Source organism: Aedes aegypti, chromosome 3, assembly GCF_002204515.2.
Source record: "Aedes aegypti strain LVP_AGWG chromosome 3, AaegL5.0 Primary Assembly, whole genome shotgun sequence".
NCBI classification, from domain to species: domain Eukaryota; kingdom Metazoa; phylum Arthropoda; class Insecta; order Diptera; family Culicidae; genus Aedes; species Aedes aegypti.
Window position 1 is genome coordinate 149,554,989 of NC_035109.1, and position 25,735 is coordinate 149,580,723.

General features: G+C 38.0%; 2 protein-coding genes across 2 annotated transcripts; both read right to left on the reverse strand.

Moving 5' to 3' along the window:
• Positions 1-3,871: 3,871 nt before the first annotated feature.
• LOC5564430 lies at positions 3,872-5,445 on the reverse strand. The gene is made up of 5 exons (XM_001648718.2): positions 5,003-5,445; positions 4,775-4,943; positions 4,566-4,712; positions 4,378-4,509; positions 3,872-4,315 (listed from the first exon to the last, which is right to left on the reverse strand). The coding sequence occupies exons 1-5, from the start codon at positions 5,377-5,379 to the stop codon at positions 3,893-3,895; spliced, it is 1,248 nt and encodes a 415-aa protein (XP_001648768.2). The 5' UTR covers positions 5,380-5,445; the 3' UTR covers positions 3,872-3,892.
• Positions 5,446-17,469: 12,024 nt separating this feature from the next.
• LOC5564425 lies at positions 17,470-19,072 on the reverse strand. The gene is made up of 5 exons (XM_001648717.2): positions 18,613-19,072; positions 18,381-18,549; positions 18,174-18,320; positions 17,985-18,116; positions 17,470-17,922 (listed from the first exon to the last, which is right to left on the reverse strand). Exons 1-5 carry the CDS (start codon positions 18,984-18,986, stop codon positions 17,500-17,502), a joined length of 1,245 nt encoding a protein of 414 aa, XP_001648767.2. The 5' UTR covers positions 18,987-19,072; the 3' UTR covers positions 17,470-17,499.
• Positions 19,073-25,735: the final 6,663 nt, after the last annotated feature.

Sequence of the window (25,735 nt, forward strand, 5' to 3'; positions counted from 1 at the left end):
AAACAATCAAGACTTATTTTAGAAACTCTTAAAGGAGGAATTTTAATGGAAATCTTAGAAAAAATCCTTAAGGCAATTGCTGAAGGTATCTTCAAAGAAATCCTTATTTGAAATACTATATTTATCTCGGAAGACAATTTTATAAGAAATCCTTGAAAATTTTTAGAGAAGTTTAAGACAAAATTTCAGAAGACGTTTTTAACGGGAATCAAGGAGTATGTGCCAGGGAATGGATGGAAAAACCTTGGAGGAAATTGGAAATTCAAAACATAGTAAGATTTCAGGAAGAATTCAGATGATAATCTTTGGAGAAATTTCATGTCTGTGGTTGTCCTTGGAAAAATCCAAGTTGTATTTTGGTGTGTCCTAACCAAAGTTAGTGAAGAACTTCCTTTAGAAATTATTACTAAACTAGTTGACCCAACATACATCGTTTTGTCTCAGCTGTTTGATAATGTGAAACAAAATTCTACTTCACAAGTGGGGATTTTTTTTTATTTCCGTACAAACTGGGCCGAAGGATCTCAGATTTTCATGAAACATTTTCCACAGCAGTTATGATTTTTCAAAGAAATGGCTCAAAATGGCACATTTTCACATGCTTTATAAAATTGGCCATAACTCAAAAACGAAAAAAATAAATACATTTCAAAAATTTCAGCGTTTAAAGCTTATCTTCTCAAAAATATTTCTTTTTAAATTTTCCACAAGTTGGAGCATAGTTTTTCCGGCTTTTCTTTACGAATTTTCTCAACGGTGGAAAATTTTGTGGAAAACTTTTTCCAGTAATTATTTTTTTTTATTCCTGAGAAAATTGGCTTTCATTTTCATATAAAAAAACTTTGTTTCTATGATGCTTCGTTCTTAAGTTGTGATTTTTCAAAGTAAGTAGTGTCAGGGGAAAACAAAACAATTCCAACTGAGTTTTCCGGGAAAATAGGCGACCCTGAATTTTTCTCTTTTTTTATTCATGTATTGATGAGCCCTGCCTGTGGAAAAAGTTTCATAAAAATCTGAGACTCAATTTTCAACCCCTATTTTTCTCAAATATCTGGTGAAGTTCTTCGACATTTTGTACACACTAACGCGTTGGAACCTAACTGTGAAAAAATCAGGTAAATCCGTTGATTCGTTCTCAAACTGTTTCGTGACATACAATTCCATTCCATCATTTCATTTTTATTAATATAGATGAACTCTTAAGGACCATGCACAAATTACGTCACGCTCCAATGGGCCGGAGGGGGTCAAGCCAAGCATAACAAGTCTTACAAAATTTTCGAAGGACTCAGACAAAAAACGTAACAAGGCGGGGCATTAAGTCCGAAAAAGTTGAAATTTCCGGAGTAATATCTGAACATTTGGGCGAATACCTGAATAAATTTCTGATAAAATTCTGAAAATAAAGAATTCTGAAATCATGGATGAGCAATTCTCGCTGAAACCAGGCCGCCATCGGCACCCATCGTTAGAATTCCAATTTTATGTCACTGATCGCTAGTCTTAGATAAAACTTAAGGGTGGTCCTTTCGGTTTTCTCAAATTGGTGGACCCCTCGTACGCCAGCTAGCTAAACAGTTTACGAAAAAGCACATTTTTAATAAAGCTTGAGTATTTCTTCACGTGATATGTCCCATATTTCCCATATTTCCCAGCTTTCTGATGGTGAGATCACCATCAGAAAGCTGAGGAAAAATTGCGTAAGATAGGCTACAAAAACTAGGTGAGCAATAATATTTACCATATGAAATGAACGATTTTATAAATCATGTTCTACGATTTTGACGTTTATGGCGAGAGCAATCAACGCAAACATTATTTTTTGTTTGACAAAGAAATAAGTTTTTAATCGTTGGTGTTTTATTCGAGTCTAGTGAAGAATAAGAGTATTATTTTGAGTGATAAAATCTGGCGGCCATCTTGGATTTTGACACCATCTTGATTTTAAGTAGTAGAATGATTTTTTCTGGTTTCAGCGAGAATTGCTCAGGTATTGAAAAACTACGCACTGCTCGCCAACGACGTGCTGGACGGGATTTGAGCATTATTTTTTCATAAGGGCTTATCTACATTCAACGATTTCTTTTCATCGTTGCTCTCTTTTCGTAACATATTTTTGTGCTGTAGGATGAAGAATCACCATATCTTGCTTCATGAACAAAAATATTACAGATTTATCTCATTTAGCGAAGTAATTAACAAAAAAGAGAATCGATGAACAGAAATCGCTCATGTCAGTTAGGCCTTATTTAAGTAACAGTGTAGATTTGAATAGTGCGTGATTCCCAATGGGTCGCAATGGTCGCAATCTCAAACGACCGATTACGGAACATGAGTTGGCTGTTCGATAAATACTTTTTAATTATGATTTAACGTTTAATTTTAACTAATTATACACATATAAATTATACAAATGGCTTTCAAGACGAGATCATTAATAAATCGAGAGATAAGCTAATATTTTGTTATTGAAATTCGAAAAATAAGCTGTAATTAGATAATATTCCGCAGATAATGTTTCCTTTTATCTAACATAACATCAACATTATATTGAAATTTATTTTTTACCTTTTTTTACTTATTAGTTTAGGCCATGTAAAAACATACTTAAGCCAGTTTTTTAAGTAAAAACATAGTTAGCTAGTTTGGTAAATATAATTAGTTTTTCGGTGCTATTAAATAATTCTATATAGATTACATTGAAAGCTTCAAATCAAGAGTTACGAGAATGCTCCTATGATTTTTTTTAAATTGATCCGGTGCAGAATAACCTCAGAAATCGAACCCTGCACTCAGATTTGATGGAAATCGTACAGTATGGCCAATAAAAAAAATGCAAAAATCGTCATATCATGTTTTATGGTAGTTTTTACATATAAAATGTGAATGAAACATAAATATTATTCATTACTTGTATTGTTTAATCTATTGAGGCTCAGTTTTCCGCTTTGGGCATGATTTTTATCTGTTACTTTCACCTTACCAGAGAGGAATTGGAAGCATACCTTCAAATTTTATCAAGCGGACGTCGAGTTCAATATCTGTGTGATGAAAGCTTCTAAAACATCAACGATGGCGTGAGATTCTTCACAGGCCTTGTCTCCCGCATACGCTTATATCAAATGATAGAATCGGTTCATACCTGGGTAATTGGAGACTTAAACATATTTTCGAAAAAAAAACGGCTCATTTTGGAGAGCTTTGATTGAACCTTCATGTAAGTGTGATAAGCGGCTCCGTTATGCTCAAAACCTTTGAGCTAGTATTGATATAAGTTGTCTCTAACCGAAGGATCCAATTTTATCCTCAAAAATCTGTTATAGGCCTCCGTATTTATTTTCAATTCCGTATTTATTTTTAATTCAATTCAAATTTAATTCAAAAATAAAGGCTATAAGGTGCAAATGCCCTCAAAACTATGACCCTAGCAAAATATTTTATTGTGATCATGAAGAATACGTTCTCTTAGAACTCCTCCATTCTCTGATACCGAACAAACTAAAATTTTCAATAATAAAGTGTGATTTTTGAAAGTGGAAAATTTATCACCAGAGTATACGACAATCAGACGCTGTTTCTAGCTTTGGGCGGAAAACCCCTTTGAACTTATTTGCTTTATTTTTGATGTAATCATTTATGACAGTAAGAAAAATATGACAAATATTGTCCTGGATAGCAAAGTTGTGTCAGAATATACTACAATAATCAGAAATTACATTCACTATCAAAAACAATGAAAATAACGCCTGTGGATGCTTTATTCACGTTCAAATAATTTTCGCATTTTTTATGGGCCATACTGTATGACAGACACCGTGAGTGAAGCTGTTGGAACGTATGTAGTCAGTGGGAGGTGGATTATAAATACAAATTGTTGCTGAAACGTATTTATTCAGAAATCTGTTGAGCACTTCAAATATCCTCGTTCAAACAGAAAGGGCAATAACCGGTCCACAACTTCGATATATTTTTCGTTGTGATATAGTTTTCTCCTAAACTCTTCACCTTCTGGCTCTGAAGAAGACATTAGTTCCAAACTCAACTCTCCCACCTTGATATAGGAAATCATCGGTATCGCCTCTATCATCAGGAGTGCTGCGAGAAATCCGTGCCTCTTGATGTCTGCTTGCAACGTCTCCAGCGATGGCAACATGTTGCTGTTGTCCAACATTTGAAACGCTGTTCGGAGCTCGTGGTGATAAAATTCGATCAGATCATCGAACTGATTGATTATATCGTCAACTTCCACTGTACAGAAGATGAACTCCAGCAAATCAAACGTAAAACTACCGTAAAAAGCAATTTGGAAGTCGATCTTAAATAGAGTGTTGGATTATCAAGCTTAATATTTATAATGAAATTGTAGAATCACTGTACCATTAGCAGATCATTATCGCTAAACATCACGTTATTCATCCAAAGATCACCATGGTTCAAGACATTGAAGTCATTGTCATTCAGGCGAAACAGCCTAGCTCCTGCAACGTAAGGATTTGCACCCCATTGATTCTAAAAGTGAATTGATATGAATTTATATACGAAAAAAGTACAACTCGCGGGCTTACTATCAATTCCAAAAACTGATTAGAACACTTGCGTTCTATCAAGCTCGCCACTAGCGACTTATACAGATTCCCAATATAAGCCTCACAGTCTGCCGCGGAATCCTCATCATACATACCAGTTTTGAATGACTTTGGGTAGGGTCCATTCTGTAAGTATAAAAAAAATAATTATGCGCACATATAAAATATGATAAAGTTGATTCATCTACTTGTTTGAAGTAAACTACGGATGCAGCATGGAACTTGGCCATTCTTGACAACACTGTCTTACTTTGCGAGATGTCTAGCCGTTTACTACAGTTCTTCATAACATATCCAGATGCGTTCAAATCTTCCATCACTATCACTGTGAAAGGAAATGTAACCGATTTGAAAAATCTGTAATATAAATGATAACTATTTATAACGCATTCTCAATCACCGTTGCATAAACGTACTTAGGTCCAAATTTGACCTTGTGTGGGAAAAGCTTTTCAAATTCCGGAATCAGCTTCTGATACGCTTCAATCTCTTTTTCAAAAACATTGAACTTATCCACCATATCTCCGCCGAAAACATCGTTGGATTTCTCTTTGACGATGTAAGATTTTTGCTCCCGATTTCCACCCTTCAATTCGACATCCAGCTTAACACGATGCAGCAAGGACATAAAACCTGACTGTTTACCGGTGGCATCGGTAACGACTAGATTACTCAAACAGAATTCATCTTCCGGAAGACTTAAATCCTTTGACACAACATCTCGGAAGAAATCCAAATTCCGCCAGCCATCAACAGCCTCTTTGCTTATGATTATTTCGCTAGTGGTAGACATCACAGTGAATGGCACGGGAGGCTGTTGACAGGTGTGCGGCTAAATTGGTACTGATAAAATTAAATTTGCGCGCTGCTGGGCATTTTGTACTCTCTGTGCCGAACACTCTCTGGAAGCTGGACAAAGTTTACTCAGGTCATGATTGAGCAATTTAGATTTCATTGAGTTTATTGGGTGGTTTGCTAGATTCTCTCTTTTTCTACACTTATGTACGAATAAATAATGTTTTAGAGTAGCAGTGATTTCACAACCATTTCCGAAAGATCTGTAAAAATGTCCAATATTTCTTACGAAAAAAGAGAAGATAGTTCATTTCACTTAATTTATTTGGTTGAATATTGATATTGCAATATAAACATGACGGGATACTGTTAGAATTTTCTCTAAAGTGGATATGAATCAGGGTCTTTCTGGTGTAACGCCTGCAGCTACATAAGTTTATAACTGGTATGAGGTATGTCTGTCGTAAAAGTGTCGATATTTTGTATTTCGGCCAGTGAACTTTTGCCCCATACAAGATGCGAACTCTTACCTCCCCGGTGGGGCAAAAGTCCGTCAAAGACAATCAATTTTGAAACTTTTATACAATGGGTAAATATTTTGACACAAGTTTGTTCAGGGGATCCTATGAGTTTTAAGAAATTTCAAGGGATACCTCACAAACTTTCAAGGTATTCCAAAGATATTTCCAATAGAATTCCACTAGGTCCTCAAAAAGTTCACATAGGGCTTCCTGAACATTTCCAGAAGTTTCAATGAGATTATATTGAATTAAAAACAAACTGACAGATACTAACCTTTCAGAAATTTCTCCAGGGATTCCGTCTGGAATTTCTCCAGGGATTCCTCCAGAAGTTTATCCAATATTCCTCCAGGAATTTCTTCAGGGTTTCTTACTGGAATGTCTTAAGTGATCATCTTTGGATTTTTTCCTGAACTTTTCAGATTATTCCTACAGAAACTCTTTCATATTTTCAAGGAGTCGCTCAATAGTTTCTTCACGAAATCCTTCACTTATTCTCTAACAGCTCCTCCAGAATATTTTTGAAGAATGCTTGAAGAATTATTCCAAGCAATTCATATAAATTTCTCCAAGTATTTTGCTTGGATTTCCATCAGAGTATCTGTTGAAATTTGTACAGATAATTCAAAGTATAGTAGAGGTATTATTACATGGGTTGCCCCAAAAAATCCTCCTAAGGGACGGACCTAATATAGCGATTAGAACAGCTTTGAGTCCCTCCATTTATTTTGGTTTTGGCAAACGATAAAGATATATTTTGAAATGAATACGTGGGCACACACATACATAGATGAATGATACTCTTTTCGTAGAATAGAGAATAGAAGAAAAAATATCTTCCAAGGATGCCACCATGAATGCTGGCTGTAACTGTTTCCAGAATACCATCAGAAGTCGTACGTGTAATCCTCAAGGGATTCCTGCAGCCCCTTCTCTTGGGGTACGCCAGAGTGTTTCAAAAGTTGAATAAGGATTTCTCAATGCATCCTTTCAACCATTTTTCCAAATTGTCATCAAAAAGTTTTTCAAGGGTTCTATAAAAAATGCTTATCTTAATTTCTGCATTGACTCCTGTGGTAAATGTTTCTGAGACAGTCCTCCATGAATTTTTCCAGTTCCATAAAAATCCTTTCATATCTCTAGGATTTCCTCCAGGAATTCTTTAGAGATTCGAACTTACATGATTTTTTTTCAATGATCTATACTACGACTGCCATTCCTCAAAACACGCACGCTCCGTCATCAATCGAAATATGCAATCAAAATTTTGACACAAAGTTATAGTAATAATTCAAAAAAAAATAAAATATGTGACCATGTGATGATAGCGCCGTTTCTCTGCACACCGGGTCTCTTAACAGCACCCTCGAGTGCACCTAACCGGGTCTCGCTCCTTACGAGAGTGCTAACGACCGGGTCTCGGCCTTACGAGCGCAGCCTTCAGCAGTTCTTCAGCCCGCTGACAGCCTTTTCAATCTCCTCAATGAGTCCACAGCTTGATCGTCATCAACAATGTTCATCATACTTGTTTTTAATTATGAATTGGATTAGATGGACAAATTGATGTGAAGATTTGCGAAAAAGTTACACGTCTTCTCAGTGAGAATCGAACTCACAACTCCCCGATCTCTAGTTGGGGCGCGTTACCACTACGCCATGAGAGGACTCATGAACGCAAAAGTTAACCTGAATTCAATTTCAGCTCAATAATCACGTGGTCCTTTTTCGCAAAGTGCACCTCTTTCGGAAGAATTAGATGCCCATCCAAACACAACGCTTTCTATATATATCCAATGCCTAGCCCGAGAGCGCATTGTTTTTTAGGTATAGGAATAGCACACTACACTAGCCAGCAACTGCGCTGGCTGAGGTATCTATTGTGTGGGCTTCCAATGAATCGCGACGTTCTCAAACGACCGGTTACGGAACATGAGCCCGTTGCTCGATAAATACTTGTTTTTAATTATGAATCGTGATTTACGGCTAACCAGCCGAGTGGAAGTTTAACAACTACCGAAAAGCTAAACATTACATATAATTTGCAATTGGATTAGATGGACAAATTGATGTGAAGATTTGCGAAAAAGTTACACGTCTTCTCAGTGAGAATCGAACTCACGACTCCCCGATCTCTAGTTGGGGCGCGTTACCACTACGCCATGAGAGGACTCATGAACGCAGAAGTTAACCTGAATTCGATTTCAGCTCAATAATCACGTGGTCCTTTTTGCAAAGTGCACCTCTTTCGGAAGAATTAGATGCCTATCCAAACACAACGCTTTCTATATATATCCAATGCCTAGCCCGAGAGCGCATTGTTTTTTAGGTATAGGAATAGCATACTACACTAGCCAGCAACTGCGCGTTCATAATGTTTCTCGCTACATTTTCATTTTCACCGTTAAACAACTGCTGAAAGTGCTTCTTCCACCTGGCAGCCACCGTTGTTTTATCGGTCAGCAAATTCCCTTCTCGATCATTGCACATGGTGGGCACTTGTACGGTATTGTGCCATTGACCGTTGCAATCTCCGCATATCATTCCGGTTCATGCTATCTTCAGTTTCAGCTACCACACTTTCTTCGTGCGGCCTTTTCTTTCTGTGATAGATTCCGCTCTTTTTTTCTGTCGGGTACCGGCCACAAGCATACGGCTTCTGGCAACATTCTTCACGTCTGTTACTCTCTAGCACTCCTCATCGAACCACTCGTTTCGTCTTTGTCTACATGTTACTACATGTTAAAACCATAAATATACATAAGCCATTCTACCGTTCAAACCAAAGGTTGGATCACTACTGTCTCCTTGCCTTATAACTCCTGACTCCAAGTGACCCTAGGAAAGAAAAGTAATGAGGTGAGAGTCAACCTTGGTCTCTATAAGATGCCTTAAAAATGGTTATCTAATCTCCTATGTGAATGGGTAATAGAAAGGGGGGGAGGGGGGGGTGTTGGCGTATATTCATTATGTTCAGAAATGTAACTCTGGGTGGGCAATGCAACTCGCGAACATCCACACCCACCCAGAAACTGCTCCAGTTTCTGAATGAATTCCTTCTGAAATTGGAACATGGTGAAGCAATCATGTTGGGTTCATGTTAAGTGAGCAGGTCTCACCCACCATAATATCCTAGGTTGCCATAAGTGGTGCTGCAGTATTAAGGTATCAACTGGTATGATCGAATATTGATAATCAAAGAATCCGTATTCCAATAATTGAAGTAACCCTGCTACTTCAACTATTTACTTCATAGTAGAAGTATGAAATCCATGTTCCGAACGGAAAGCAAACCCTGCTAGCTTGATTGGATGTTTTCGAACGTGGAGCTTACGCTCCGAATATCGAAGTAACCCTGCTACTTCGACGGTTCCAAACCTGTTATGGAACCTTGGATGAACCGTTACAGCCCAGTGCTCTGAATGGCTCGACTGGACTCTTCTGATTTTCGAAATCCGTTGAGAACCAATCACCTAGGAATAAAGTTTGAATGATTCATTGGCAATTCTCTGTATCCTTACCCGATGACAGTACAGTTGATTCAGTGCTCCAAGTTGCTTCCGATAAATTGCTTTCCCATGATGGAAACACCTTCCTAAGTTTGAAATACAGTGGACCAACCCCATCACAATCCATGCCTTGATCCTGATCGTAACCCATTCCTTAAAATGGTTTTATCCATTTGGCTTCATATTCCGCTGTGGATTGGTTGTCCTGCTGTGCCTTGTTGTTGTATATGTGGCTGATGTTCACCACAAAATACCGATCATTTTGTTGGCCCGTGCTCCACTCGCCTATATGCTTGACTGCTATTTTTACTTTCTCACGATAAAGGGTTCAATTTCTAAATCGTGTTGGGGGATTACTGACCAACATACAGTCCACTTGAAGCAATCGCAATCCCAAGGACTCTCCCCCAACATATGGTCCTTCGAACCGGATCGGAACTGCCAGGAAAGGACATCAATCCCACAAGGAATGCTATGGCCGAAGCTACGCGATACTAATAAATTTTCTCACCTGAAATCTTTAAAACCAATCCACGGACGGAATGGCTTTTCCGAGATTCGTACGATCGAACTACAACCCAGCTTTCTCTCCTGATCATCTGGAACCTCGCATGCACAATGGGCTAAGCGCTTCGTTTGGTGGACACCAAGAACGTCTCAATGGTACCATCAAACCATATTGGATGGATTGTGGATAAATATCATATCACCGGCGATTGGCTGGCCCTTTTGTCGTTTTGTGTTCTGTCTCAATCAACATCTGCGATGACAAAAAGTTTATTCGCGATTCAACATCATCACCGTCTTTATAAAACTTCGATCAGAAATAATGATCCGAGACAATAATAGGGCCCCGAAAGGTCCTGACATCTATGCTATCTGAAAAATTTCGTAGACCAACACGTGGTCTATTTGGGAGTAGGCATCGCCATTCGTGTGTCACCAGGTGTGTTTCGATATTCTTGCGTGCGAAGTAGACACTGCTGATTGCCATCCCTCTAGCAGTAGTGAAAGTTACAAGCCGCAGTCCATTATCATTGACAACGGAATGGAGGCTTTGATTTGCTCTACTTTTGCCTTTCTTGGTTGGTAAATAGTCTTCAATAGGCCACCTAACCAAGGTTGCGCTACTTACATAGTAATAGAGGGGCTTCTTCCTCGGTGCTGGCACGATACACCACTGTCTGCTTGCTTTTTACATGATGACCACGGTCATATCCATCACAACCGTCCACCCACGGTATACACAACAAGGTAGGCTATTCCCACGTGTAAACAACGATTTTCAATCAAAACATGTGTCGTCATTCCTATCGTCAAGCATGAGGCTTAAAGGATAGTAAAAGAGAGCAGGCCTTGTTTTCTTTTTCATTCGTCGAGTTTGCGATAGGAATGACGTCACTACCAAATGTCACTTTTCGGAATACAATACCTTCACAGTACGAACGAAACCTGTAAAATTATTGCGAGTCGAATGTAACAAAAGGACTCTATCATATATGATAGATACTTATGTGCGATCTTAAAATTACATTGCTGCTGGTTTGAAAATGAGCTATAATTAGCTACCAAACTAGATGCATATATAAAAAAAAGTTTTACACAAGATTTGAACTCGCGCCCTCCGGAGTGATAACTACAAGCCCGAGCTCTCTCGGCTGTCTCACCGCATTAGTGAGTGGTTGACGAAAGTTGAACACGTTCTGCGTAAAATGAGTGTATCACAGAATCGCTTCGACGGTTGGCGTTTTCATCGAGAAGTGATTGAAAGAGCAGTCAACAATGCGGAGCGTTCTCTCGGTCGCGTGATTGTTGAGCGTGGCTGGGTTTGTTTTGTGGCAGATTCATGTAAATTTATAGCGGATTTAACTGAAATATAGTTGAAAGGGCCCTGAGTGGTTGACAGATGGTCATATTTGCATCAGCTGTTGGCAAACGCTTGTAATTTTCAAATGCCTGCCACAATTTTCCGTCGATGTCCAAATTGCGTGCTGCTTGATATTCACAAATTTTTGCTGTGTTGTTTATTTTTATCGTGCGTACACCTTTATCACACGGAGCAATCAGATTACCCAAAAATAAATTCTTTATACTCAAAATTGGGTAAACTGCATTGAGTTTTTACCCACGGCTTAGTTGTTTTGCCTCTCTCGCAACAGCAATGTTGTCAAAAACAGAGAGAGATGCACCGACCCATCGTCGAAGTTCAATGGAATAAGCCAAATTTGGGTTCTTTCGAGTTTACCTAGCGTTAAGTTGTTTTTACCCACTACGGAGACTTCGAAAGCTAACGCTGGGTAGATTTTTTTTGCACTGAGTTGTTTGTTTTGCTGTTGTTAACCGGAAACTACCTACTGATGGTATATGTCAGTTAACCCAAATTTGGGTTATCCCACGGAAGAGCCGAATTGCGTCAAAAGAAGTCATAGTTGGGTTGATTTGTGGCTCCGTGCAGGGCTTTGGACCTGTGGCTCTGGCAAGGTATCTAGAAGGGAGGTAGTCCAATGTATCAGATTCAGCCATTTTGAAATGGGAAGTGACAGCTGGTGAGTTTGTTTTGGTTATAGACTGATACTACCTAGCAACAACGTCCCATAAACATTCATTCTCTTCGACAACTTTCACTTATCAGGCACATCGCTTGAATAGTTTTTGGTTCAATTTCATTTTTCTAACATTCTCTGATTTCAATTGCAGGATGCTGCAAAGTTAGAATGTTCTTTTTCACTTATACGGTTCACATTTTAATAATTTTTTCACCAACTTTTTAAGTTTGTTTCAACACTGAATGGTCCTTGAGTAGTCCACTACACTGAATAGTCCGTTCGTATTTTATAACACATTGTTCTCAATGGAATTCAGATTCTGCTTCAAATCCTAACACCGGAATGTGTATTTCAGTGGCGCCTTTGTTTTGATGCGGTGAGCACTGACAAAAACTATCTTCAATGATCCATTGGGCGCTATTCTGCTGTGCGATGAAAATAATTAGAGCGTTACGTCTGTTTGTCTGTGTTGTAAGTACCGTAAAACGGGGTAACTTTGATAGTTTTTTCGAAGAAAACTTAAATATACATGGATGTTGTTTCATAGAATTATTATTTATATTTTTAAAACAAGTACTGGTGTCCTAGCTATCGATTGCAGTCGATAAATTGCCAAAAGATTTATTTTGAATGGATATATAATTTTTCATATAATGGAAAGTTGGTTTTCGGTTTTGGGGTAACTTTGATAATGGAGCATAATTCAAACAAAATTGAATGAATAACTAACATTTGTAGGGCATTGCATACCTCTAGGCGTTTAACGTTATATGGAAATTTCTGACTTAGATTACAAAAATGGTCCCAGTTTGTGAAAATGCTTTTCCCTAAGAGATTCAAGTTCTATGATAACTAGGCTATCAAAGATAAGTGGCCAACTATTCAAAACTACATCAAATAATGATCGTAGAACAGATTGTTTGTAAGCGTTTCGAAAATGCTAAAATTGTGTCAATTATTAATATTCGTATAAAAAGCCTCAAATGTTCTTGATTCAAATGAAAACCGCTCTTACATGAAGTGTGATACTTATATACTTTAGTTTTGCATTCGTTTTGCTTATCTGATTAACAGAAATTATGATATTTCGTTTAGTATGTGGTGGGTCTCGCACTATCAAAGTTACCCGCATTATCAAAGATACCCCGTTTTACGGTACCAGCTAGCTAATCGGGAGCGTCTTAGAAACTCCCCGACTTAACTGCCTCAGGGTCGACACGCTCACCTAAGTTTACCGTGGACAGGAATCTTCGCACTAATATTAAGGAAAACCCACAAGTACCGTAAAACGGGGTAACTTTGATAGTTTTTTCGAAGAAAACTTGAATATTTATGCATGCTGTTTCAAAGAATTACAATTTATATATTTTAAACAAGTACTGGTATCCTAACTATTGATTGCAGTTCATAGATTGCCAAAAGATTTATTCTGAATGGATATATAATTTTTCGAATAATCGAATGTCGGTTTTGGGGTAACTTTAATAATGGAGTATAAATCGAACAAAATTGAATGCATTACGGAATATTTATAGGGCGTTGCATACCTCTAGGAGTTTAACGCTATATGAAAATTTCTGACTGAGATTACAAAAATGGTCCCAGTTTGTAAAAATGGCTTTCGCTAAGAAATTAGAGACCGAATTCATATTCTTCTATAACTAGGCTGTCAAGGATAAGTGACGAACTCATTTTGACTTCACCTAATAGTGATCGTAGAACAGATTGTTTGTAAGTGTTGCAAAAATGCTTAAAAATTATAAATTTTCAATATTTGCATATAAATTCTCAAACGCACTTCATTCCAACGACAATAGCTTTGATATGAACTGTCATACTGATACTCTTTACTTTTGCATTCGTTTTGCTTAACTGATTAACTGATTCGTTATTTCGTTTAATATGTTGTGGGTCTCGCACTATCAAAGTTACCCGCATTATCAAAGTTACCCCGTATAACGGTACTCTTATTAGGATAAGTTTTAGTTGTTACCTTGGCTTTGAGGCAAACCTTGCGGCCGCCGTAAGAAAATGTACGCACTAGATTTTTATAGCAAAACAATCAAAATATCTTTAACTACTTCAAATAGATATGAATGTAAAAAGACCTCTGGAAAAGGGTTAAATGTACGAGACCGGGAGATAAAACATTATGACAGGGTAGTTCAAATAAATTTTCGAAGCGACCGAAGAAGAATTTCCAAGAATTTCTTCTTCAAGGTCCGTGGTTACCAAGGTTCTCTAACTCAAGAAACAAGATATCGGGTAAGAGAGAGTTAACTGCATAATTTTTCCTGAAATTGAAATGAAATTTGAGAAAATCTAGTACTACGTTTTGTAGGTCATATGTTGAGGTATAATTTACCTTACAAACTGGATCTTTAATGTTTTTAGCTCAAAATACATCTTCTGAGACAAATTAGCTGTGAACATTTGCCCCGCATTACTCTATATACTTGCCTGAACGTCTATAAAATGCGTCCTATGGCCTTTACCCTCCTCATTGAAGCACCCAAGCTCCCGTGATACCTTTGAGAGGATATACTTAGAAGTCTCTGCAACTCTCATCTCATGTCAGATCTTTATACAATGTCTGAATACGCAGATTTTGCGAAACGATCAAGCAATATATCAGTTCGGTGTAATTCGGTATCCAATCTAATATTTTTTTCCTCCGGGCAATCTAATATTTTTTTTAACCACTGCTTTCATTATTTAGGAATATTGTGGTACCAATCTATTATCCTTAACTATCCCTCAAATTTCACAAGGACGTGGCTAGGACATTTTTCGACTGTTATAGGGTGCGGCATTTTTGTCTAAGTCAAATCTCTTTCTATGATAAGTGAAGTGCAGTTGATCACAGCATTAGCTGACTGTACATGTCAATAATGGTTGCTACTCCGTGATTGATCGAAACTGGTAAGAATTGCACCTTGATCCTAATGAATAAGGAATGGGACTTTTCGCTTACTCTTGAAGTGCAAATTTTAGCTGCTCTAATGTTTTTGATCGATAAAGAAACCGCCCAATTCCTTACCTACAGTTGGAATGGGTAAGGAATGTTAGTGTGTAGCGATTGTTGCTTCTAGAGACCAAGAATACCTCTGCAGCTCCACAATCACCACGGAAAGGGTTTTGATTAGTAAGGGAGCCCGGAGTAAGGGAGAGGTAAAATACCTCACATAATATCTCATGCATGTTGTACTAATACCAAACTGATAATTAGATCAGGTATTGTAATACCTAAATAATACCTGATGGATTTTCAAGTAACAGTGACATTTTTCAGTAGTAGTTCAATACCTCAAGCAGCTGTCGAATACTTCAATGAAGAATTTTCGATTTTTTTTAAACAGTTTTTCTAATACCAATACAATACCTGTTACCGTTTTGGGTACTTTACCTAGGACCCAACTCCGAGCAAAGATAAGGTTAAGAGAAAATTAGGGCATTACTGTTCGTCTAGTGATTAGATAGTCACTCATTTATTGTATACAAAATTGTAAGCAAATATTCTTATGTAAATTCCGATAAGAAAGAAAATTCATGGTTCACTCCCACCGCTAACTGTTGGCTCATAACACATAACACACCACATACACAAAAGGATACTGAAATGGGAGGAGTAAGTGGGCATTATTGGGTCAAAGGATGGGAGGAGTTGCAGAGGAGATGGAAAAAGGAGGTGCGAAGGTGGAATATAGGGTATGCTAAGGGGTCTGACACGAGATGAAAAATCTTTGGCCAGTCTTTTCCACTTAAGACATCAAGCAGTTCAGACGTGAAGAAATATTTGGTGAAGTCCAGTTAAAAGTTATTCATAATTTGTTATATAGACCCTGAAGGGGTCTGAAGAGAAGTGGGAAAGGTGAGACGACGCCTAGGACTACCAAGTCAGGTAATTTAACCTAATAAAGTGGCCTAGCAGAACCCTTATAGCTCCTTACCCCTACGTCACTCCCATCAGGACCCATTAAAGTTTCGGCTAGGAGTTAGAGAGGTTGCCAAATCCATAATCCACTCCGGAGGTCACATTCCGTGGCTATATACCAGCAAGCACGTGGATACGCTAATTGGACTCACGAAACCCGTAGTTCCCTCATCGGCTTGCTAGGCCACGTGGGAACATCCTACCATCAGTGTACCCCACGCCCGGAATCACAGCACTCCAAAGCCCAGCAAACCACCAGCCCAGGAGACCACGACCAATCCCATCATTGTTTGCCCGCCCGATCCGCCCTATCACCTCTCCAGTGCCGGCCGGCCCCTATACACACACCCACACAAGACACACCGTAAGTTAATGAAATTATATTAAAAGAAAAGTGCTTGTTGTTGAAATTTTGATCAGTGCTAAGAGCCGACCCTGAAAGAAGGATTTGGGAACCCCTGGTGGCTAGGCCTGTAAGGTCTCGTCTCCAGCGAGCGTCTCGGGTTAACCTAAGAAATTATAATACACCAAATTGAGGTATTGACTGCTGAACAATATCTAATTAGGGTATGATACCAAAATATGGTATTGGTATGTTATTGTGAGGTATTTCTTCCTCCTTGGGAGGAAGAAGGCCTGGGAGTCACCTTTGATCGATGTTGCGATGGATTGATAAGGAGGAATAAATGACTTTTACTTAAAACTAGTTTTGAATTTTTATCTAGCTGTGACAATACAATCATAGACATAGATCAGTGTATCAGATTGTCATCAAAATAGACGAAAAACAAACAACAAAGCAAGCGCGATCACAACCGTTTATCTCAACTTTTGCGTATTAGGAAACAATCAAAAGAAAAATTGTCATGATAATCACAGGGGGCAACATTGTTGCAACCTTTTCAACTCGTGATTGATCAGTTATTTCAAATTTGTTTAGGTATGCTATTCTATGATATGGTTCTATAATATGGAGAAAGTTCTCGAAAACTGCATTGAAAAGCCTAGAAAATCGTAGCGCACGCGGTGAGCCATCATTGTCATATATTGTTGAGGTGGTGATAAACGGTTGTTTCACAAGAAAATTGCTGCAACAAGAATAGGAGAGGCCAATTTCGTTACTCGTGTTGCTTGACAATTGATTCACTGACATAGATAAACGATAAAAAATTACGTCCATATCCATTTTTAGTAATAACAAAAAAGAAAGGTATGTTTAGTTACGAACTGTTCATAGTTTGTCTGAAAATTACATAAACGTAACGTTGTCAGGATAAAAATATTTTATCATAAGCATGAAACGAGCTCATTAATCTGTAATCCACTTTCGACTGACAACGAATATCTTTTTGCACAACGCAAACCGAACAAGATTGGTCTTGATTTCGTCGCTCACCTCACAAGAGCATGCATGCGGAATCGAAAGACCATACAATACTCTAAGATAGTTGATTGGGGCTTCAAATAGATAAAAAAAAACTTTGATCTGGAAAAATTATCACGACTACCCAATTATCATTTACATTATGCTAACGAAATTTAATTAATTTAATAACAATTTAACGAAACAAATAAAAAAGCATTTTAAGCCCATAACAAGGATATTTTCATCTATTCATTTATTGAGCATTTCAAATAACCACGTTCGTGCAGAAATGGCAACAATTGGTCTACTACTTCGATGAATTTTTCGTTATGGAAGAGTTTCCTCCTAAACTCTTCACCTTCAGGTTCTGCAGAAGACATCAAATCCATGCTCATCTCTCCCACATTGACGAAGGTAATCATCGGTATCGCTTCGATCATCAGAAGTCCTGCGAGAAATCCATGCCTCTTGATGTCTGCTTGCAACGTCTCCAACGATGGCAACATGCTGCTGTTGTCTAATATTTGAAATGCTGTTCGGAGCTCTTGGTGGTAGAACTCGATAAGATCATCGAACTTATGGATTATATCATCAACTTTGACCGTGCAGAAGATGAACTCAAGAACGTCAAATGTAAAACTACCGTAGAAAGCAATCTGGAAGTCGATCTAAAATGGAACACTTAAACATCATACAGAATATACGTATTGAAATTGCAGAAACACTGTACCAACAACAGATCACTATCGCTAAACATCACGTTATTCATCCAAAGATCGCCATGATTCAAGACGGTGAAATCTTGGTCATTCAAACGGAATAATTTAGCTCCGGAAACATAAGGATTTGTACCCCATTGACTCTGTAAGTAAATTGATATGAGTTAATCTTTCAAAAGAGCACAATTTTAAAGCCTTACTATCAAGTCCAAGTACTGTCTAGAACAGTTGCGTTCTCTCAAGCTCGACTCCAGAGCCTTGAACAAATTCCCAATATAAGTTTCAGAGTTTAGTGCTGATTCCTCGTCATACATACCAGTTTTGAACGACGTTGGATATGGTCCATTCTATAATTATGAAAATTCATTCAATTTGCATAAAAGATGTGTGGAAGGTGATTTTCTTACTTGTTTGAAGTACACAGCGGATGCAGCGTGGAACTTGGCCAATCGGGACAACACTGTCTTGCTCTGCGAAATATCAAGCCTTTTGCTACAATTCTTCATTTGATATCCAGATGCGTTCAAATCTTCCAACACTATCACAGTGAAAGGAGTTGTAACGGCTTTCAAAAATCTGCAACACAAAATAATAGTTACATACTGCTATATACTTTAACCAAAATTTCGCATAACATACCTTGGTCCAAATCTAACTTTGTTTTGGAAAAGTTTTTCAAATTCCGGAATCAGCTCCTGGTACGCTTTAATCTCCTTATGAAAAAGATTATACGTATCCATCGTGTCTCCACCATAGGCATCTTTGGATATCTCTTTGACTACGTACATCCTTTGATCACGTTTTCCATCATTTAATTCAACATTCACTTTAACGCGGTACAGCAGGGAAGTGAAGCCTGACTGTTTTTCGGTTGTAGTTATGTTCAAATTGTACAAGTGGAATTCCTTTTCCTGAAGATTCAAATCTTTTGAAACAACATCTCGAAAGAAGTTCAAATTCCGCCAACCATCTACGTCCCCGTCGCATACGATTATTTCACTAGTCGAAGACATTACGGAGAAGGATGGGTGGGGTTGTCGCTGTTGATAGGTGTGCTGTTAGTTTGATACTGATATGGCAAATCCATATTTGCGCGCTGCTCGATGGAGACTAACGTACTTCGGTGCTTTGAAACATAACAAAACTACCAAGGCTAGAGCGGTTCTAAAAACGCATTATTGCAGATTACAACGTTTTTAGTATAAAATTATTAATAATGTATATTCTATGAAACATATTAGTTGGTACTTTACCAGGGAAGCAGCTTAAGAATCATTTTCAAAATTTTATTTTGCATCATTTAAAGAGCTTTATTCGTAGTATTACAACAGCTAGTCCGTTTTAGTCCAGCATACCATGACCCCACAGTTATGGATCAAATAGTGTGGAGTCCAACCTATAAAATTCAATAAAACGACATGGAAAACGTAAAATTGTAATTTAAAAGCACGAATTGAATCGTTTCAGATTGGAGCTTCGATTAGTAAACTGTTTTGAGTGCAATATTTACATAGGATTGCATAAAAATTAAAAATTGTATCGGTTTCTGAAAACCATATTATGGATCAATTTTCATATTATGGATCAAATTGTGACATATTACGGATCAGTGCGCAAAATCAAGAGATTTTTAACTCAATGCATCTGTTTTCCATGATTTGGCGAAAGTTATCAATATGTCACATATTACTGCAAAAAATAGCAGTGTTAGAGCTGGAAACAAGGGTAAAATGCCATTTTTGTTGTGATACTGCATTGTAGTTAGTGAGACATGTACTCTTTTCGCTCCTCACCAAGTTTTCCACCCATTTTTGTCTGCTAAAAAATGAAATTTACAAACCTTGTTGTTTTATTAGTTTTGTCATTAGTGCTATTGTCTGAAAATGTAGAATCCAATGCTTAAAATGGCAGAAATCTACATTATTTGGAAGTGATCCATAACCGTGGTAAACAATCATTTCCTGGTCCATATTATGGATCACTAGTTAGAAGTGCTAATATTCGGTATTTAGAATCAACAATCGAGAAAAATGTTTTCCAAAGATGAATTCATACTAAATCGAAACAAACGAGCATGTTTTATAGTATAACATTTGAATTTTACCACCTGTGGGGGCTTATGAATGCTGACGGCACTTCTTACAGAAAACGACCATATAATGATAGCTGTGTGGTATCAACTAAACATTTGTCAAATACACCGTTATTTAGCGGTTGAATGTTATGCTTAACATTACAAATGGTAGAAGACAAATAGTATAACATGGGAAAAATATGTTTTAGGTCAACGTTTATGTTTTGAGCGAGTTATCCGATGTTGAACGCCAAAGTGATCCGTCACTGTGGGTGATCCATAACTGTGTGGGCATGGTACAACATGGCTGGCCTGAAAATTTATTTGAAGATAAAAAGCTTGTTCTTAAGACAAAGCTTTGAGTTTCTGCTCATAAGCATGAGCATGAGCATGATTCACCGCCCGCAGTTGCTACTCCGTTATTGCAAAAACTGCTGCACTTACACAGGAAACCAACAGACACTACTCGGGATCAGTAGCACTTCAATGTGTAAGTACTGGTGCTCTCATTATTATAACAAACAATAACGGCGCCGGCTGCGTCCGAATACAGGTCAATTTGGGGATGGAAGGAAAATGGTGACGTGTTACTTGTTTTATAGAAGCCGAGGAGATTTTGAAAATCAAATTTTTATCTAGCATAATATTATAAGTTGAGTTTTAGAAGCATGGAGATATCTTCCGTATTTGCAAGTATGAAAGCAATATCCAAACATTTTTGCAATCTACTTCAGATGTAGCGCAGTCTTCCCTGAGGTAAGGCAGAAGCGAAAATAATGAATGCTGAATGCTAAAATGCTGCCTTGAGGAACACCAGTCTTACAGAAAGTATTTAGAACTTCATTCATTTAGCTCGTCAATAACTAAACATATAACACTGAATCAACAATTTCACGCCATAATACTCGGTTCGTGGTCGCATCTCTCCATCCTACACACTTAGATTAAATTACTGGGGTCGGTAAAATGTTACTGGGTTTTGGAACTACCGAAAAAGTCAGTAAAATGAAAACTGTCGTCATGCGTAATTCAAAAGCAAATTTTAGCATGTTTTATTTTTTATCGATGTATGATATAAAAAGAAAGCTCTCTGCAAAATTTCAGTAAAAAATCTCTGTTTTTCAATTTCTTACAATTATTTTTAGTTTACTGACTTTTTCGGTAGTTCCAAAACCCAGTTATTTTTACCGAACAGATTGAGTGTGTAGGTTCTGCCCCACGCTCGCCAAATAGATACGCACTTGATCCGCCAACCTAGTTCGCTGCGCTCCATGCCTTCTTATACCAACCGGATCCGAAGCGAACACCATCTTTGCAGGGTTGCTGTCCGACATTTTTGATACATGCCCTGCCCATCGTATCCTTCCAGCTTTGGCCACCTTCTGGATACTGGGTTCGCCGTAGAGTTGGGCGAGCTCAAGATTCATCCTTCGCCACCACACACCGTTTTCCTGCACCCGACGTTCGAAGACTCTAAGTGCTTGCAAGTCCTTCTCGAGCATCGTCCACGTTTCATGCCCGTGGAAGACTACCGGCCTTATGAGCGTTTTGTACATAGTACATTTGGTGCGGGCGTGACTCTTTTTTGACCCCAGCTTCTTGTGGAGGCCATAGTAGGCCCAACTTCCACTGATGATGCGCCTCCGTATTTCACGTTTAACGTTATTGTCAGCCGTCCGCAAGGATCCAAGGTAGACGAGCTCGTCCACCACCTAGAAAGTATCCCCGTCTATCGCAACACTGCTTCCTGCTCCGCAACACTATCTAGCAGGTACTTTGTCTTGGTCGCATTCACCAGTCCAACTTTTGCTACCTCGCGTTTCAGGCGGGTGTACGGGTCTGCCAGCTTTTCAAATATTCGGCCGTCAATGTCCATATCTTCCACGAAGCAAACAAATTTACTGGATCTCGTTTACTACAGCTGACAGACGACGGAAGATGATCTGGGATAAAATTTAGTAGGCCGCATTTAGAAAGGTGATCGCTCAAAAGTTCTCACAATCTAGCTTGACGCCTTTCTTGTAGATGGGGCATATTACCCCTTCCTTCCACTTCCACCGGAGGTAGCAATTCTGTTTCCCAGATCAGCCATTGCAAGATGCTCCCAACCATATCTCTGCACATCTCGGCTCGTGGCACGAAACCGCTGCGGGATACTTTGAGCTTCTGATATAACTTACGTGTTTCTTGAGACCGGCACAGTTATTCCATCTCCTCGCACTTCGTCTCCTCCAGGCGGCGTTTTTTCTCCTAAAGAGGCGGGTCTGTTGCCGTTTCCGTCTAAAGCGTTCTACGTTCTATCGGGTCCCTTCCTGCAGCATGACTGCTCGAGCTGTAATCTTCTCCTTCAGAATCTGTCTAGATTCCTCTCGAACCAATCGTTCCGTCGACTACGTCCCACGCATCCGACATTGCTCTCAGCTACATTATTGATAACTGCTTTCACTGTTCTCCAGCAAGAGGAGCTTCATCCAGCTCACCCTCTTCCAGTAATGCAGCCTCGAGGTGCTGCGCGTATGCAGCTGCGACCTCCCCCTGTTGCTTAAACCGCTTTAGTCATACCGAAGCGGCCATCGGTACCGTATGTTGTTAACGACGAAGAGTTTTGGGCGCAGTTTAACCATCACCAGATAGTAGTCAGAGTCGATGTTAGTGCCACCATAGGTCCTGATGACCGAGCTACGCATGAAAAGCGTCTTTATCGTCATTAGTGCTTCCGGAGTGAGGGTTCTGCACGTTTATTATGCTGAAGTTGAAGAACCGATCTTTGAGCCTCAACTTGCACATTCTCTCATTGATCGGCCACCACCTGATCACGCGCCTCTGCATATCACCCATCACTATGAAAAATGTTCCCAGCTCGTGTGTGTTGTCACAGCTCTGGTAGACGGTATGGTTACCTCTAAACGTTTGCACCATTGATCCCTTCCAACACACTTCCTGCAACGCTACGTTTCCTTCAGCACGTCGGCAAGTATGCGTATGTCTCGTTGCAGGGCCTGACACAAACCTCCTAGATTTCCGGAGGACCTAAATGTTCGGAAGGCCATAGCGCACAGTTAAGCTGAGAGTCCTTCTCTGGCACTCGGACGATGATCAGCCGCCCCTGACATGGAAAACAGAAGCTGTTGTCAACCGCTCCTAACAGAAGCTCCAGGTTTGCAGAAGCAAACACCCTCTTCCCTGTCAGCATACGATCAAATGATAATGAATGTTCGAGCTGTTTAGTAGAATACCTACAAGTAGATGGAAAAAACGAATTTAGTACTAAAGCCTATCCACGATAAATTTCGGACACGGATGGCGGGTGCAGTGCCGTAGCATGCGGTTGGCCAGGTTGGCAACCGCCAAGGGCGCCAGCCTTCAGGGGGCGCCAAAATGAGTGACATATGGTGAAATTTTGAAAAAGGCATTTCTTGTGAGGGCGCTTCTTTAAAATTTCCCAGATAGTCGAAGACAAAATTGCATATAATTAAAATATTTTGATGAATTTCTGAATCGTTTCTAGTAATTTAAGCTGAAAGTGTCTCAGAAGTTGCTGGGATATAAAATTGAAGATGCCTGAGAGAAATTCTTGGAGTTATTATTGAACAATTATTTATCATTTTCTTATGTGATTGTTTGTAGCATCGATGAGCAAACAAGTTTACAGTGGCTGCGGAAGATTGTTTACCCTTTCAAATACATTTGAAAAATATCATCATCAAAATTGACTCCAATGCACAGGAGTTCACTTATTGTCTTTAAGATTTGTTTAATGCATTTTTTACTTCTCTCTAATTCTAAATTAAGATAAAATTTCAATTTATTGACTCTCTACGTTGCTTTTAACTCTTCTAAGATTTTTTGTTTTTTTTTTTTGATTATGACTTGAAAAAAGCAAAACAAAAAAAAACAAGTTAGTTAAGCAGCTAGACTCTACGCAAACTACTTTAATGCTGCAATCTCCGTTGTAATTGTTTTCCAAAAATAAAAGAAACATTTAGTTGATCTTAAAACCAAGTTTAACCAAATTAACAAGAATGCTTCCACGTCTTTATGATCAATTGATAGGTAAAATTGTTTTCCAACTAATCTTGAAGATAAGTTGCTGCATAGAAATCAAGTCCAAAAAATCATAATTTTACATAATAATTTTACAATTTTACAATTTGCATAATAATCGAATTTGCCACAAAAATCCCGATAAACATTTTTATAGAATCCTGAGTATTATTCCAATACTATCTTTCAAACGATTCCTGATCATGAATCTCACAGTAAACTAAATATAGTTGTTAACAACTTTATAGCAGTATTCTAACATAAATCTTACCAAGAATAGGATTCTAAAAAAATATTGGGCAGGATTACTGGATCTTTAACAGGAATACACAGAATTACAGATAAGATTCTCATGTGTTCTGGAGCACAGCATAATTTTGAACATGATTTCCGTAAGATTTAATTGTGACATTGATGTCATTGTGACAGAAAACTAGGAATAATTCTGAGAAGGGTTCTTTGAATGTTATGATTGGCTTATACTCATATAGTTTTACACAGTTTTTTCCAATTTCTGAAGACCTTGATACAATTATCACATAACCGCTAATCATGGTTGTAAAAGAATTTTATGAAAACCATTTTCTTAAACTCAAAAAAAAAAACACACTGACCAAAACAGATTTAATCTTACCGTAATTTTGGAAAAAGAATGATTAATTATGCACTAACAAATATATTTTTCGGTCTCTCTTCAAATTTAAAACTCTGCCTTTTTTCTATAAATCTTCTGATTTATTTTTCATTTGTATTATGGTTGGATGAATTTTAACAAATTAGTTTATTTAAAATTTTAAATTATAAATACCTAAGTTTTTTTTAATGAAACATTTCTTTCTGTGTAATTGTATTGCAAGGATCAACCAATCATTTGTTTTAAATATTAGAAGAAAGTTTAATAAAAAAAATCCAAAAATAAAGCAACGGAGTTTTCTTGGAGATGTTTTGAATACTTGCTGATCTTCCAAAAAAGAGGTTTTTGTAGTCATGTTATTAGTAATTTAGAATAACAAAAAAATCTTTTTTTAAAATATTTACTAATGGTTTGATAGTTTTCCTAATCAAAAGTTTTTAGTAGTTTACCAACAGTATGATGTATTCGAATATTTAGGTAGTTCTCAAGTTTGATCAGTATTATGCTTAATTAAATTGCTTAATGAGCTAGCTATAGAAGTTCAAAAAGAATTCTTTTGATTATTGTTATGTTTATCATAAACTAATACAATGAAAAAAGAAGAAAATGAGCTTACACTTTGGGGGCGCCCAAATAGAGGTTCGCCAAGGGCGCCAGGAGGCAACGCTACGGCTCTGGGCGGGTGTACCACAGAAAGTTCGAGAATTTTACAGAAAGAAGGATTAACATCCTTGTCAACTGTTTATTTTGTAGATATAACTCTTTTATTCTGAAATAAACAATTGTTTTTGTTGAATTATGAGTAACTTTTTTTTGCTGCCATTATTTGGGTGTCCGAAATTTAACGTGGACAGGCTTTATACCATTTAATTCCACTAGAGTTTGTATCCTTTGACAGATACGCGTATTTCGACCTCAACTGTAAGGCCGTCTTCAGTGTCGAGTCTAGTACACGACACTGAAGATGGCCTTATAGTTGAGGTCGAAATACGCGTATCTGTCAAAGGATA